The sequence below is a fragment of the Solea senegalensis genome, linkage group LG8, assembly GCF_019176455.1.
Source record: "Solea senegalensis isolate Sse05_10M linkage group LG8, IFAPA_SoseM_1, whole genome shotgun sequence".
In the NCBI taxonomy this organism is placed as follows: domain Eukaryota; kingdom Metazoa; phylum Chordata; class Actinopteri; order Pleuronectiformes; family Soleidae; genus Solea; species Solea senegalensis.
In genome coordinates, this window is record NC_058028.1 from 13265386 (window position 1) to 13281867 (window position 16482).

The 16482-nt window shown below is 39.3% G+C and overlaps 1 protein-coding gene across 1 annotated transcript; it reads left to right on the forward strand.

The window, feature by feature from the left end:
* Positions 1-2567: 2567 nt before the first annotated feature.
* Positions 2568-12096, forward strand: LOC122774012 (solute carrier family 13 member 2-like). Its single transcript, XM_044033061.1, has 13 exons — positions 2568-2755; positions 5588-5716; positions 5820-5956; positions 6474-6694; positions 6802-6855; positions 7861-8053; positions 8353-8475; positions 8582-8791; positions 9110-9204; positions 10047-10162; positions 10258-10419; positions 11035-11172; positions 11450-12096. The coding sequence occupies exons 1-13, from the start codon at positions 2621-2623 to the stop codon at positions 11576-11578; spliced, it is 1842 nt and encodes a 613-aa protein (XP_043888996.1). The 5' UTR covers positions 2568-2620; the 3' UTR covers positions 11579-12096.
* The last annotated feature ends 4386 nt before the right edge of the window (positions 12097-16482 follow it).

The window sequence follows — 16482 nt, forward strand, 5'->3', positions numbered from 1 at the left end:
CCTACTGACAAAGGGTGGGACACACAGAGTGTAAATAGCTTAGTGCTTTTCCTCCTTTGAAAAAAAAAAAAAAATCAGAAGTTGAATAATTGTTTTATAATAATTTGCTTGTCCAATTATATATTAGAACATACATAGTTATGTTGAATTATTACTTTCCACTCTCTAACATAACCACATCAGCACACTCAGGATAACAATGGCACAGAAAATAATTCTGGATATCTTTATTTCTAAAAAAAAAACAAAAAACAAAAAGCAATCAAAACACAGAGTGAGTGTGTTGTGTTCCGCTAGAGAAGTTCAGGAGCCTGAGCATCAGCCCTCGTTAGCCCAAGAGGAAACATTAGTGGGATGTGAGTAAAATTGTCTTTGGAAAAAAAAAAAAATTCTGTCAATCTCTTATTGCCTGCAGTGTTCCTTCTGAGTGCTGACGCTACGTTAATTATGTTGACAAAAGGAGTAATATTGATCGACACCTTCTGATCGGTTTGTTTAACATTAAAATATGTTGCTGGTTACTCATCGTTCATTCACATTTTAAAGATGTGTCTTATGGCAATTCATAATGCTGTCATAGCTCTTGACGTGCATTGAAGGACGGAAAATGTGCTGGCACATGCCATATACTACAATTTGGCAAAATGATGATCCTGTGCACACGACTACTACTACTACTACTACTACTACTACTACTATTGTCTGTTTTCAAGAGTTTTATTTGTCACATGCGTCATTACAGTCATACGACCCACGGTGAAATGTGATCCTGAGTCACTCTAGACCAGAAATATACAAGAATATAAAGAAATAAGGAAATGTATATTAAGAAACTATGTTGAATACTTTAGTATGTACAGACTATGAATATAAATATGTAAGTATCTATTTAAACATAATAACCAACAGTGAGTAGCAAAACAAAGGTTGAAGTGAGTTAAATGACATTGTGCTATCTGTATTGATTAGTGTCTATATTGTGTTATGTTGTGTATTGTCCATATGTTACACCATGGTTGCTTATTGTTGATTTGTTAGAGATAACAGGGTTCTCTGCAGGGAGAACTGCTAGTTGTAAAGTGGAAGTGTAACAGGTGCACTCTTTTATTGTATATAGTGTGTTCTCTTGTGTTTGTTCTACATTTATTACTCTTATTTCTATTTATTTTTAACACAGTTTTGTTCTAATTTATGCTCTATGTGGAAGTATCTTGAATCTTAAAACATGTCCTCAAATTATAACTATAACTGCAGACCAGATTTTTGTTTTTATATTTGCAAAATATTAAATCCATTGTTTTTGGATGTCCACTACAACAATCTTTCCAGAAAAGTTAAATTACAAATGTAACACCCCCCACATCCCCCAGTGGTGTAAGTATTTTTCCACTGCAGTAAGTTAGGGACTTTTGCCTTTATAGTGTAATTAAATACAAGCCCAAGGTTGGCTGAAGTGATAAAACAGCAGTCCTCACTCTCCACACACATGCTGCAGGAGGACAGTCTGGTTTATCTACATTTCAGCTACTGTGGGAGACTTGTCATTGGAACAGCAGCATTGTTATTCAAGAGTTAACACCCATATGAGTGAGGCGCAAGACCTTTAACTCTCTTATCTAATGGAACTTTGTTTTTTATAGATTGTTCTTTCCTGCTCCCTGTGTCGGACAACTAAACACACCCACGTTTGTAGTTGCTCTTCAGGCATATTCACCGTTTTGATTTGGTTTGTTTTGGGTCAAAATGTATTAAAAAGAATTAGATTTAATGCATCGTGTTTACTTTTTACAATGAGTCATGGAATATTATTGTAGTTTTTAAATATACACTAAAACTTTTATTTGATAGTGCTTTGAATTTACAGTATGTAAGTATAATCATTGGAGGTCATTAAAAAAAAAACTTCTCTGTTTTTTTACACTGTTATGGTTTGTAGTCATTTCAGTTGTCACTCTATTTTCACTCTACTTACTTTAAAAAAAAATATTTAATTAATTACTACCTTTACATTTATTTATTTTTTTTATTCTTTTTACTTTAAACATTTTTAATATTCTTAAACATTTTCTTTTTCTTACACTCCTTATAAACAATTTAAAATTGTTTTTTTTTTTAAATCTTTGTACTGATTTCCTACAATTCTGTTTTTTGTTTTGTTTTTTTAAATGTGCTGTTTTTAATGTTTGTGTACAGCACCAAAATGTTTTTTTCAATTAATAAAACTGCCGTGGCTTGCTGAACTTGATCATAATCTCTTAGACTTAGAGACTAGTCTACTTCTAGTCTCCCACCGTATCCCATTACCTCATCGTAGATGTATTTGTTTAGATGCGTCAACCCTTTGACAATTCTTGTTATCTGTAATCTGTTTTTTTTTTTTATTTATCGCGTAGACCTGTCGCAGTCATTTTACAGTCAAGAGTAAATGTTTTTTTCTTTTGACTGTTCCGGGTTGCTCACTCTTATCTGCTCATTTCCAAACACATGGAACACACACCCTCAACATGCAGGCCCCTCACTCTAAAGTTAATCTTTAATCATTCTACAGTATATAAACTGACATCATACGTAACTGCCTCTTACATGATATCGCGGTGTCACTAATATTTTTTTCTCATTGATGCTCGCATGCCTTCATCACACCTGCTGCATCATGGCTGGATTTCTCAGATCGCTGTGGAGGTATAGGGATTACATCGTGATTGTTCTGACGCCTATCCTGCTTCTGCCGCTGCCACTGGTCATCCCGACTTCAGTAAGAGCATCAACACATTTATGTGTCTTTTTCTTGTCGTATGACATATCTGCACACATGTTTTGAGCTTCTGAAAACCAACGCTGTCGGGGGAACCTTTGAACTTAATGCATATTTTATGCATGAAGTGTATGAACTATGTTCAGTTCAGGTCTAAATAAATGAAACCAGTGATACAAATATGAGAAAAAAGAAACATAAAAACATCCACAAAAGAGTATAATTGACGAACATGTTTTTTTTTTTAAGAATCATCTCTGTATACCGCTATAAGTTGTAATTACTCCAAAAATAAAGTAAGGACAATTGCGGCTCATCGAGCTCCAACACTGATTTGGTATAATTTATACCCTCATCCCTGGTATCAAATTACCCAGTTACAATATTATAATTAATTAAAAATGTAAAATAATTATGTGCAGCAAAAGCTACAGTACAGGATGGGTTTTTTCTGTTGTACCAATGCAGCATGTGATATGCATCAAGGTTATTACAAGGTTAAAATTTACTACGGTTATAATAAAATTGAAAAACATTTTTTCGTTAATCTGTTAAAAATATAAACGAACTAAAAACTAAAAGCCGATAATTAACTGAAAGTGAATTGTGTGTTTGCAAAACTAACTAAAACTAACTCAGTTAGTTTTCGTCTTTGTAAATTAATCTCAAAAAAACCCTGTTTGGGTTCATATGAAGGGTATTTATTTTTTCTCTGTCATATTTGAGACATGATACTTATTATTATTATCACGCCTTTTTGAATCTTGCACCTGGCAAATGCTACAAAATATTACAAAAAAACCCTGAAAGTTTAGGTTTCACACTAAAAACTAATGAAACCTAAACTAAAACTGAGCGTTTACAAATAATTAAAACTAGCAAACCCACTCTAAAAACGGATGAAACATCCAAAGCTAGTATCACCTTGATATGCTGCTAAAGGCCTTAAACATGCCATCTGTGGGTAACCTCTCTACATTTACAGGTTCTATTCTGTGAGCTAATCAGATGGACTTTAAAAGTCTGTCCCTGCTTCTACCAAAACACTGAGAGAACATCAAAGAGCAGATCTGCTGACATCACAATAAAAGTGTTTCATTATATCTTATCTTTGACCCTTGGCCAAAGATGTTATGATACCAAAAAATAAAGTTTTATGGACTACTTCAAGCACAGTGCTCATTCATCGATGCCTAATAAAGCAGCAGTGAGCTGTGGATTAATGTTAAACACCAACACCAACCAACAAGTGAAGCCTTTCTACTCGAGATTCCAGCGAAAGGCCAGAAAATATTGACCAGGTTAAATATACCAGGTTCTTCAGATCAGGGTTCACCTGGTTATCCACATATACCTGCATGGTGTCCTTTATTCTCAAACCTTAATTTATGCAGGTCATATGAAACATCACATTTCATTGTGAAATGACACAGACCACACATATTGAAGATTAAAAATTATATTTACAAATCTATCACTCAGTGGTGACCTCTGCCAAGGTTTACACCCCTTTGTCTCCTGCGTTGATAAACCGGCACCTGAAATCTGTACATTTTAATCCACTGGCTCCAGACGACATTCTGGAAATGCTCAGAACTTTATCTGCTTACAGCTCTTTCCATCTCACATAAGCATGACAAAATGAATCCTGATCCACAAAAATATACGAGTGAGACATTATTTTTTATTTGATTTTTTATATTATAAGAGATAGGAGTTTTTGTGATGTGCTCAGTTGGTAGATTCTTACCAAATTTTAATGGGAACATACTTGGGTGATCACCTGTCTATCACAAAAGAATCAGATTGATCTGTCAAGAACTGACGCAGATGAAATCTTCACATTTTCTAGACGAATGTATTTTGCAGTTATTGTTTAACTCACGGCATCAAATCCAAGAGTAGCGCAGTAAATCTCTGTTCTACAAAGTATTATAGCACGGTCCACATGGAAAGTGGTAGTAGTCGAGATTAGAGGGTGAAAAATGCGTTTAGAAGTTAACGAGGCAAAGAAGGGTCTTTATTAATGAAAGTGATTTATTTAATGCCACGAGGAAAATAAGGTGAGACTCGTCAGGAGGAGGGAAACTTCACCACCAAACACCACCTAGAAAGCAGCATCACGTCCCAAAGAGGTGTTTTACATGGGGAACACTGTATTACATTGTGTTAATGCATTCCATAGACATGTAAATGAATGAAATAAAGAATGTTTTAATTTTCCCAAATCCACAGAGTATTGCTGACACAAAGAGAGAGTGTGAAAGATCCAGTGCTGTAGACAGATCTGTACTGGGATCACTGCAACACATTTTAATTCTTTTATTATCAACAAAAGGATCAGAGCCATCATTTGAAGGGTGCATTTATTGTTTTACACTATGACCAGGAAAAAGGCTCCGTCGGTGACCTTTTGCACCATGTAATCTTTGATTACAATAAACTGAAGTGACCTGATCACGTTATATGGCTTATTCAATCCGAGACAATACCTTTGTCCTTTTCGGCTCGTCACAATTCCTTAAAATGTGAGTGGATATGAACTTCTCATGGTGCTTTAGTTGTCCGTCACCTACATGAATCAATCTGTGGCTAATTGTGATGTTCCTCCTTGGGGACAGGCCTTAAGTAGTCCATTACAAAGGAGATTCAACTGCATTTGTAGTAACCGAGGTCAGTTGAGGTCAGGACCTCTACGGCCTGTTGTACTAAACTTCCACGCTTAGACGTTAATGTTTCATTTCCCATGCGCATACATCCACACGTGTCAAACTTCACCAGAGCCTGTGTGGTCGCGTGAGTAAGCATCGCAGTCTTTGTTTGTCATGACAGGAAGCAAAATGTGGCTATGTGATAATCCTCATGGCGCTGTACTGGTGCACAGAGTGTATCCCCCTGGCTGTGACCGCCCTGCTGCCCGTCATCCTCTACCCCATGATGGGCATCATGGAAGCAAGCGAGGTATTTCCAACTGTACACTGTTAGTCACAAACATTTCTTTAGCGTTTTCTTACATTTGAATATCAGTTGAATGTCATTGCCGCTCTATTCTTGCTTTATCCAGGTTTGTATCCAGTACCTGAAAGACTCCAACATGCTCTTCATCGGTGGCCTGCTGGTGGCTATAGCTGTTGAGCACTGGAACCTACACAAGAGAATCGCCCTAAAAGTCCTGCTCATTGTTGGGGTGAAGCCATCGCTGTAAGAAACTTTATTGTGTTCACATAAACGTATGTACTGCAGCAATACAATAATCATGGGGACACATCCTATTCTCATACCTTTGCCTCTTTTATGATTTGTTTTTTTGAATTTGTTTTTACAGCACTGTAATAAAGCTCTCTTTATTGTTTTATTATGACAATATTGTTGCGCAGGAAACAAGGATTTTAATTGAGCTTTATCGACTAAGTTAAATGTCACATTTGTGACATCAGAGCTCTCCTGCCCATAATCTCAACGTGTCCAGTGTGACATGACCTCAACCTCATCCAACACATTTGGGATGAACTGGATTTAAAATCGCTAATCCATGTTGCCAGGATCCACCATTTTCTAAAAAAAAAAAACCCTTCCAGAGGATTTGAGGCTTTTATAGCAGCATATTAATGCCTGTGGTTTTATACTATAACCCTTCACATGTGGTTATATGCTCTCCTATCTCAAACATCCTGACTTGACTCCTTCAAACTAATGATTTGTTTTGTGTCCTCTCCAGTCTGATGATTGGCTTCATGAGCACCACAGCCTTTCTGTCCATGTGGATCAGTAACACGGCGTCTACAGCCATGATGCTGCCCATCGCCAACGCCGTGCTGCAGCAGCTGTCTGACACGGAAGCCAGATCTGAAGAGAGGGAAATGATGGAGGGTGTGGACAACCATGCCATTGAAATGAACGAACACGTAGAAATGAACGGCAAATTAAAAGGAAACACCGGTGAGTGTGTTACGGTGGCAGCTGTTTAACTGACATTTGACCTGTGGGTGAAAATGTTTTTTTTGTTCGCTTTGCATTTTTAATTGTGTGCTAATTGTGTTTTCCAGGTGAGGATTACACCAAAGACTTAAAGGAGTTCAAAGAAAATAATGTCACTTCAAGTAGGTTTTCTAACTTCTCCTTTAAAGCTCTAGTGTGGAACCTAACTTTATTTTGATATTGTTGATGTTATTATTCAGTCGTCATAAGCAGAAATGATGTAATATTTTTTTATTGTTATATTATTTGTATGCTGCTTCCTTTAAGTGAAAACACAATACGATCAGATTTGACTGATGGAGGGTTTGTGTATACCGTAGCAGCGCAGACGTGGGCAGGGACAAGAGTTGGTTATCTCATAAAACTCCTGGAATTTTTCATTGGTGCTTCCTCGACGTTTTACAGTCACACTCCAACCTGTTTGCTGCCTTCTCACTTTGCTAGTCCTCTGCTGCTGTTGCCTCTGTCTCTATTGATTGAAGCAAATCACTTCCTGTGTGCAGTGTGGGAATTACACTTAGCAACACAAGATCTAAAGAGAGAGCTTATTGACTTAGCCTTAGCCTCAAAGTTAAAATTTAAACAGACACTTGTTGATCATTAAAAGTAAGAATTTTACATTTATCGAATGAAAATATAGACTTGAAGTATTTTATTGATTTTAAAGTAGCTGTATGTAAAAAAAACCAAAAAAACCCAAATGTAATAATTCATGAAATAACCATGACATGTCATCAGAGATAAAGGAAACATTACATTGAAATTCTGGCTTCACTGATAACAATGGTATAGCCAGTTCATTCACAATTTGAATTTCAAATTACAGACAAACTTTGTTTATACTGTGGAAAATGTGATAAATCCGTAGTTCCTTGAGTTTACCTTAAGTCTCTGGGGAGGAATTAGAGAGAGGACGATGCTCACCAAGCTTTTTAAATTTGGACTGTAGTTCAAATATCTTACACAGCCCTATTTTTCACAAAGTTCTTGTGTTTATACAATTTCTTATCTTCAAATAATCATTCGCAAATAGCTGTTGCCCAGTCTAGAAATATCACACAACGGTTACAGGCAATAGTAAAGCGTGGAATACTGACACTAACGACTATGCCTTCCCCTTGCCGAAGGTCCCGGCTCTGACCCTGCAGAAGTCCGTGACAGGAGTCCAGAGCATGAGCAGCGACGACTGAAGAGGGAGGAGCGATATCTGAAGCTGTCCAAAGGCATGAGCCTGTGTGTGTGTTATGCCGCCAGCATCGGCGGGACGGCCACCCTCACCGGAACCACACCCAATGTCATCCTGATGGGCCAGATGAATGAGTACGACCTGCACACATGGAAATAAATCACACATGCATGTACACAGCTCCTGGATCCAGATTTATCTTCTGCTTCAGGAGTGAATCACATTATTACATTAGGGCGGAAGGGTGAAGTTCTAGCGCAGTCCCTGATAGACATTTACTTCCAGACTTCCACTCTGTAGAAGTAGATTTAGCAATGCAATTGTTGTTGCAGTACACACTGCTAAATTTGAGCCAGCTCTTTGGGTTTTTACAACTTGTTAGTATATATTTTTTTTACTGATTTTAATCCTATAATTTTTTCATCCTCAACAGACTCTTCCCAGGAAATGGAGGAATAATCAATTTTGCAAGTTGGTTTGGTTTCGCCTTCCCCAACATGTTGCTAATGCTCATTCTGTCTTGGCTGTGGCTGCAGATCATCTTTTTGGGTTTCAAGTAAGTCTCATGATGCGGAGCGATTGTTGGTTCACGTTGTCTCAGTGAAACCGAAGCGTCCACGTTATGAAAAGCTCAAAGATATTCTTGCTCTGTGTCGTTGCAGCTTGAAAAAGTCGTTTGGATGTGGCTCAAACAATGCCAGTGACCGGGAAGCTTATCAGGTGATCAAAGACGAGTACAAGGCTTTGGGCCCAATGAGCTTCGCCGAGGGCTGCGTGCTGTTTAACTTCACGTTGCTTGTGCTTCTGTGGTTCACAAGGGAGCCTGGGTTCATTCCAGGCTGGGCAACTGTGCTCTTCAACCAAGAAAAGACGTGAGTATGACTTTCCATTTCATCAATCACAAGACATTGATCCCTGCTGAGGAGAGAGAGTATTAGCCAGTCTGGAGTGAAAGAGTTAGTTAAACTCAAGACCAGAAAGGATGTCATTCTTCTTTGTGTTGCACGGTTAACTTAAGCTTTAAAACACAAAACACACACTCTGCTCGGTCAGGTAGAGTCAAGGCAGTGCGAGGTGGATTTTAAGGCTAAGCTTACAAAGGCTATGAAACCCGTGTTATTTTGATTTGAAAACAAATCAGTATTAAATTGGTGTTTTTGTGTGTAACCTGTATTTATCTCTCGCAACAGCTATGTTACAGATGGAACTGTGGCCATATTTATGTCAACTCTGTTCTTCTGCATCCCATCGAAAATACCCATATGCTCGGGGAGGTCCCGGGACGGTAGGTCAACGTGCACGTTGTCAATAGTATTAAAGAGGGTTTTAAACCCTTGAACATAAAGGTTATTTCCTATGAGGTGGCATCACCTGTATCACTGATATTTTCACGTTTTGTTTTGACGTTAACTGGCGTGAAAAGAAAAAAAGACAACAGAATGAGAAGAGTGCGTTGACCACTGCATCACATCTTGTGTTTGCAGCCCTTTAAAGTCACATGAAGATAGGAGTGCAGTTTTACAACGGCATCTGTATCGCAAAGATACAGTCAGTAAACTTTACTGCCTGTGACAACTCATCTCGCTGATTCAGTGCTTTCAGTAGATGTTATCCAAACTCCTTCCTGTGTTGTAGCCTGATAGCCTGAAGGTCAAGCCTGTACAACAGCACATGCTCCGCTGCTTCTTAGAAAAACTGCTTTTGTATCAATGATAGTTTTTTTCACCCCCCCCTCCTCCGTTTGTAACTTAAGCTGAGCATGTCCAGCTCCTGCCTCGTAGCAACAAGGTTTCTGCTTCTCCTCCAAATGTGAGAGCAGTGTTTTGTACACAGAGAGGTGACACTGTTTCACACACACTCCGTTTAAAACGTGTGATGCAGACTTTCAGGTGCCAAAGTCACTTTCCCACCTTGGAAAAAGAGAATGAACCAATTTGCATAACCAGATTTTATTAGGATTTTCATGGCTTACCACTTGATTGTGTTTCTTATCTTGGCCCGAGAGCCTTTAATTTTGCGGCACCTTATCTGTAGACAATAAATGTTTTTACAGTTTGGTTGCACGAAATCAAAATGTATGACTTTCCTAACCTAACGGCCCAAAGTAAACCACCTCCCTCTTCATAGATGCACCCGCCGAAGCTCCTACACCTCTGCTTACGTGGGATGTCGTCCATGAAAAGTTTCCTTGGAACATCCTCTTACTTCTGGGCGGAGGTTTTGCATTGGCCCACGGAAGTGAGGTAATTCATTTGATCCCCATTTTAACAGATGACAGTCTATTTTTTTGTGCAAATATTTGGACGATGACGTTTGTTTTTGCCCAACCTGTTTGTAGAAATCTGGACTTTCTAGTTGGATGGGGGAAATTCTGGTGCCACTGGAGAGCATCCCTCCTTTTGCCATCTCCATCGTGCTTTGTCTGCTGGTGGCCATGTTCACCGAATGTTCCAGTAACACCGCCACCACCACACTCTTTCTGCCCATACTGGCCTCCATGGTGAGATGGATGTGACACCCAGTGCATAAAATGCAATGTTACACAGTAGATCCATGTAATGGTGCAGTTTTGGTGTGGGATTTCTTTGTCTTACAGTCCAAAAACATGCAGATTGGGATTAGGTTACGTGGAGATTTTGAATCAAGTTTTTGGTGTGAGTGTGAGTGGATGTTTGTCTCTTTATATATTGGCCCCGTTATAGGCTCACGTACCTGTCCCTGTTGTCCCTGTCTCTCGTCAGCTCCCCTTTGACCCTCACAGAATAAGCCGCATATCAGTCATTCATTCCCAGAGACTGGGCCAGCATGACATTATTTGTGGGCATATGTTGGGAAAATACTGCTTTAGATAACGGATCAATGGATGTTGTGGAGGAACAAAACTGAAGATATAACTCCAATGCACCTATGTTGTGTTTTTAGAGCAACAGTCATTATTGTAAGCATTTCTGGTGCATTAAAACACATCTAACTTGAGTTTTTTTGCCAATTGTATCATATTTACCTGTGCAGCAAGGTTCTCAATTTCTCTACTCAAAAATGTTTGTGTATTTTGGACTCCTTTCATATTCTCACCTGCCAAATTTTGGTCCGTGTGAATTTTTTTTTCTTTCAGTCGACTGCCATTAACATCCACCCGCTGTACGTCATGTTTCCCTGCACCATCTCTGCCTCGCTGGCCTTTATGCTGCCCGTGGCCACTCCACCTAATGCCATTGCCTTCTCTTACGGCAACCTGAAAGTTATTGACATGGTAAGACTTTTCAGAAAAGATGCACAACCTGTGACTTAGTGTTTTGTCAAACAGGCGCATGTCCAACTTTTAGACAAGTAGTCAGCTGATCGTTATTATGTGTTTGTATACAGATGATATTCCGAGAATGACCATGCAAACACAGCTTATCATATAATATAATTGTATTAATATTATATGATAATCATCATACCTATTCTGTGTTTTGTGCACACAACACAAATTATATTTATTATATTATAATTGGTCAAATTACAAATGTACTTGTCTGTTTTAGGCCAAGACTGGATTCATTCTGAACTTTGTTGGAGTCATAACCATCAACATTGCCATTAACACATGGGGTGTGGCGATGTTCAATCTCAACACCATTCCCTCTTGGATTAATGGCACTGCAACTCCCTGAAAACACAGGAGGAAAACAGGGAAATGAACAATATCTGCTTATTTATCAGGATTCCACCCCTGGAGGACTTGGCTAGCAGGTGTTTTAATATTTTATATTTGATGCTCCCATTTATATTTCAGCCAGTGTAGCCTGATGTTCACCTCGGCCTGTCCTTGGAGGCTGATACAAGCTTCTTCTCTGCAGCTTTCTGTCTTACATCGTGCCTCACAATGTGACGGGGCTCAGAAAACCAGCTGCAGACAAAGGAGCGCCTCCTGTTCATGTGTTGACTGAGCAGAGGTTAAGTTTAATCTTTGATAAATCATCTTGTGGAGTCAAAAAACAACAAAAAAAACAACAGTCCAGAACTTAACTTTGTGATTTTTATTCACTGTCAAGACGTTAAAACAAATGTTCTTAAATGAAAAAAAATGTAGCTTTCTGTAAAAAAAAAAAAGATATGTTGTTGTGTTGTGAGTTCATAGCATCTGTAATAAAGCGTTACACTTTACTAATATAATAAATGTTAAAACATGGTTGTGATGATATTAAAGGGATATTTTGGTCTTTTGAAGAATAGTAATAGTAATATAAGGTCTTATACACAGCTGACTGCACTATGCATGCTCTTACTTTCAGGAGCAGCCGGTCTTCTGCTCCATTTGCTGAGTTTGTGTCACTAAGTAAAATCAGAATTAAGGATTTCAAACACAGAAGTCATAAAATAACACATGTGAACTTACAGTCATGTAAAATGAACCTTGGTTCTGGATAAGACTGTTTAATGGCAAGCTAGAATCTCTCTTGTGCTGATAATATGTCAGTATTTTACACAAGCACACTTCAAAAACCCCAAACTGACCCTTTAAACGTTTGGACAGGTACATGAAGTGTTTTTTGTTATTGATTAAAGTCCTTGGTTGGGGTTGGTATATATGCTACATTCCACAGGAGGTCAAAAGAGTAAGCAGATATAAAATCAAAAAGATTTCTGTTGAATGCAGAGACCGTTCCTCCGGTAAAGACTGAAACGCGGCATCACACAAAGCTGTCACTCTGTCTTTTGTTTGCACGTTGGGTGTCCTTTCCTCTCGCAGCTAAGTCATGTATACATTACATTATCCTCTGCCTCACTGTCGATTCCTGTAGATATTTTTCAGTATGTGACGTAAGTATGGCCTGTAATTATCATACTTCACCACTTGACTGTACTTGTATTTTTTTTTTTTTTTAAATAAGGGACTTGGATCAGTGATTACAGTGAGGGGTAATTGTGATACAGAGAATAGTCATTTGTGAAGATAGCGGCACATTTTTTATAATGAAATATCCCTGGGACACAAAAGGTGAGTTTATACAGTCGTGTGTTTATGGCTGTTGTGTAATTTAAGAGTCTGTGTGTGATAAAAACTCGTGCAGGCCTCTGAGTTCTGATTCATGCTGCCTCGGAGACGATCGGAGCTGTAAGACGGTCGTCCTTCAGGCACGAAAAGATAGTTATGAAGCGGTGGTGAAACAATCACTGGAATCATTGTCACAAATCATTTGTCATTTTGCTTTATTCTCTATTCAAACAAGCCACTTAACGTTTCACAACAGGGAAGTCCAGATCTGTCACGCGATCTCTGGGTCGTTTAAGTCATTTAAGTTGATCACTGATATTTATCTTAACTTGTGAACAAAGGGGCAGCGCTGTTAAAATGTGTTACCTAATTGTCAAAGGGTTGGAAATGCTGACATCACCAATGCAACAAACTATAAACAATGCAATTAAACAAAGTCTGTACAAAATGTCCTCCTCTACAGCCACAGCCTCAAAAGCAGGATTAAAGTGCGGCCTGTGTGACATTTGAAATAAATACATTTACTGACAATGTGCCATTTAGTGTAAGGCAGGAAATAATATAAATAAAGTGTAATGTAACATACAATGGAAACCCAGTACTTGCTTGTGTCTTAACACAATTAACACAATTGGTGTTTAAATTAGGTTATTATCATTTGTGGCTCTCCAACGAAGAAGGTTCAGGAACCCGTGCTCAAAGGCAACATCTCCTTTTGTCGTGGGCCTGCAGAAAATGTCCAGTCAACCCTGATCGGAAAACCTTAAAACAGCCAAAAACAAATAAAAAAGAGGGACAAGTTTGTTGAAAAGCACTGAGATGAAAGAATGAAGGACAGCTAGATGTTTATCATGTGATATAGGCAACCTCACTCTGAGCCAAACAGTGAGGTATTCAGTGATAAATCTCAGTGCCTCTCTTTGCCTCAGGGACGGAGGAATGTTTTCTTCAGAGTTTTCAAAAGAAACTCATAAATCCTTCTTTCTAATTAGCTCTCCGTTTTATGAATAGTTTTTATTGGAGAAAAATCTAATGGAAACAATTACAGTGGACTGACAACATGCTGACAACACACACACACACATGAGAAAGCACAATCCTGCACCAGGTCTTTATTGGATTCAGGTTTATTGTGTTTATTTTTATGTTTATTGCTTGTGAATCAGTGGACACACGTGCTATAAACTGCCTCCAGTGATTAAAGGAAATTACACAACCTGTGACAAAGGGTGACAGTGAGACACAGCTGCATGTGCAGGTTTACCACAAGTATGAAAATACAAGCAGTGTTTTTCAGATGTCAGCTGCTTCTGAGGGAAACAGCTAAACTGTTTGGTTTACCGCTCAGGTAACAGGTGGAGCTGATTTATAAGCAGCTGAGCGCATTGTGTGTATGATTGTTTCATTTTCATCCGTTCATTGCCGTCATGCTGCAACCCTTGAACCTCCACTCGAGGGTCAACGAGGGACCAACGCTTATGAACGAAATAAGGCAAAGTCAGCACATTCTGAACGCTCATCATACTGTGTAGAAGATGGTGAGTGTAACACCAGTCTGTGTGACAACAGTTTTCTGACCACATATTTTGTTGTTTCATTTTAAATGAACTAAATATTGGAAAGTGCAGATTATCTCCGTAGCACTCTTGCCTTTGCAGCAAGAAGATCCAGGTTTTTCTGCATGTTCTCCCTGTGTGTGTGTGTGGGTTTTCTCCGGTTTCCTCCCACAGTCAAAAAACATGCAATATGGGGATTAGGTAAATTGGACACTCTAAATTGACCGTAGGTGTGAATGTGAGAGTGAATGGTTGTTTGTGACCCTCGTGTGGAGAATGAAGTGGTAGAAGATGAGTGAGTGAGATTAGCTCCCTGTGTTTGCATGTCAGGTACTCCACATAACCTCTGGCACTGAAAACCAGCGCCAGAGGTTTTTCCACTGTTTAACAACGTCATTATCACACTCCACACACCAGTTTTGCAGGTAGTATTTGTCCATAAACTGACATTTACATTAGCACTGATCAAATATTCTCACACATACGGTGTTTTTTCACCGCTAAATGACATTTGTTCGCACTCGCTGGTCAAATCTCACCTGGGAATCCCTGAAAATGTGTCACAAAGGGAGCAACATATAACTTTAACTGATTCATCTGATGACTGATCGTTCAAAATAAAAAAACAAAACAGAAAACAAGAACACACACACACACACACGCACACACATATACGAAGTATGAGTCATTAGCCTGGTTCCATTTCCACTGACAGTTTGCCGTCACCGTCAATTTCATAATTCATTTCTTTGTCTTTAACAAGCATCGACATATCGTGATATATGAGCCCGGCATTTTTAACTCATGCTTGACAAACACTCCTGACCACTTCAACTTCATCGACCACGTTTAAATCATAAAAAGGCTCTATAACACACAAAACATGATACTGCAACTGAGAGCACTGGAGCACTGGAGCAATTATTTCCCAGAAGACAATGGCACTTTCACCCAAGTGCCCCCCTGGAATCTCTTCCCACATCACACCCTCCTCAAGAACTCCGTCTTTGGCAGAAAAAGCCTTCGGCGATGGCCTCGCTCTGCAGAGGCCTTGCACTGTAACACAAGAGTTTATTCAATATGTAATTAATCCTCAGTCTCTCTGTCATTCTGCCTCGCCCTCTCTATGAGGACAGGGTTTGTTCAAGGTATTGCTACGAGCTAAGGGTGCTGATGTTTTTCTGGTTCATCGGGAGGATAGGATAGGAATCTACCTGTATTGACATACCTCTACTCCCTCTCCTTCTCCTTCTCCTTCTCTCTCCCTCTCTCACTTTCTCTTTACTGCTCTACCTCTCTCACACTTTCACCGTGAACTTTTCAGAGGAGAATACACGTTGAAATTGACCAAAAACAAACAAACCAAGAGATGTCACCACCACAGAGCGTCTTGAAGCACTTGTAGGAAGTGTCCGGTGGCTCTGAAGGGAGTTTCATTCATTCCAGCCTACAGACCACAACTCGATGGATGTCCATCAGTTGTGAAGTAAACGCTTGCATGCATGACCCGAATGCTCTGACGATCCTATTGTACATGCACATATGTTGGTTTGAATGTGCACCGGTAAAAGGAGCATCTAAATCCCATTTTCGATGCTCCTTTGCCATGGGCGATCTCAGAAAATCAGGGCACGGTGCCCACTCGCTCCCTGCCACCGGCTGTAATCAGCAGTGTATCTTATGTCACTCAAACAAGTAACCATTCAGTCAGGCAAAGAAAGAGTGATGGAAGGAGGAAGGGAGTGCTGCCAGCTGCCAATGACTGTACCGGCAGATCTTTAGCAACCTGTAGAAACAGGTTTTTCTTTCTGTATATCTTATTGCTGGGCTAGCCTGGACGAGTGCCACACACACACGCACACACACACACACGCAAATGCACACACACACACACACACACACACACAATTAGGATGATATTCTGAGCTGCCAAAATGTGAAACCAGCCCATCAAGCAGTTCCGTACATATTTAGACAGTCAATCTAATCGACATGCTTCAGTGTTAGGGTGAAGGCAGTTTGA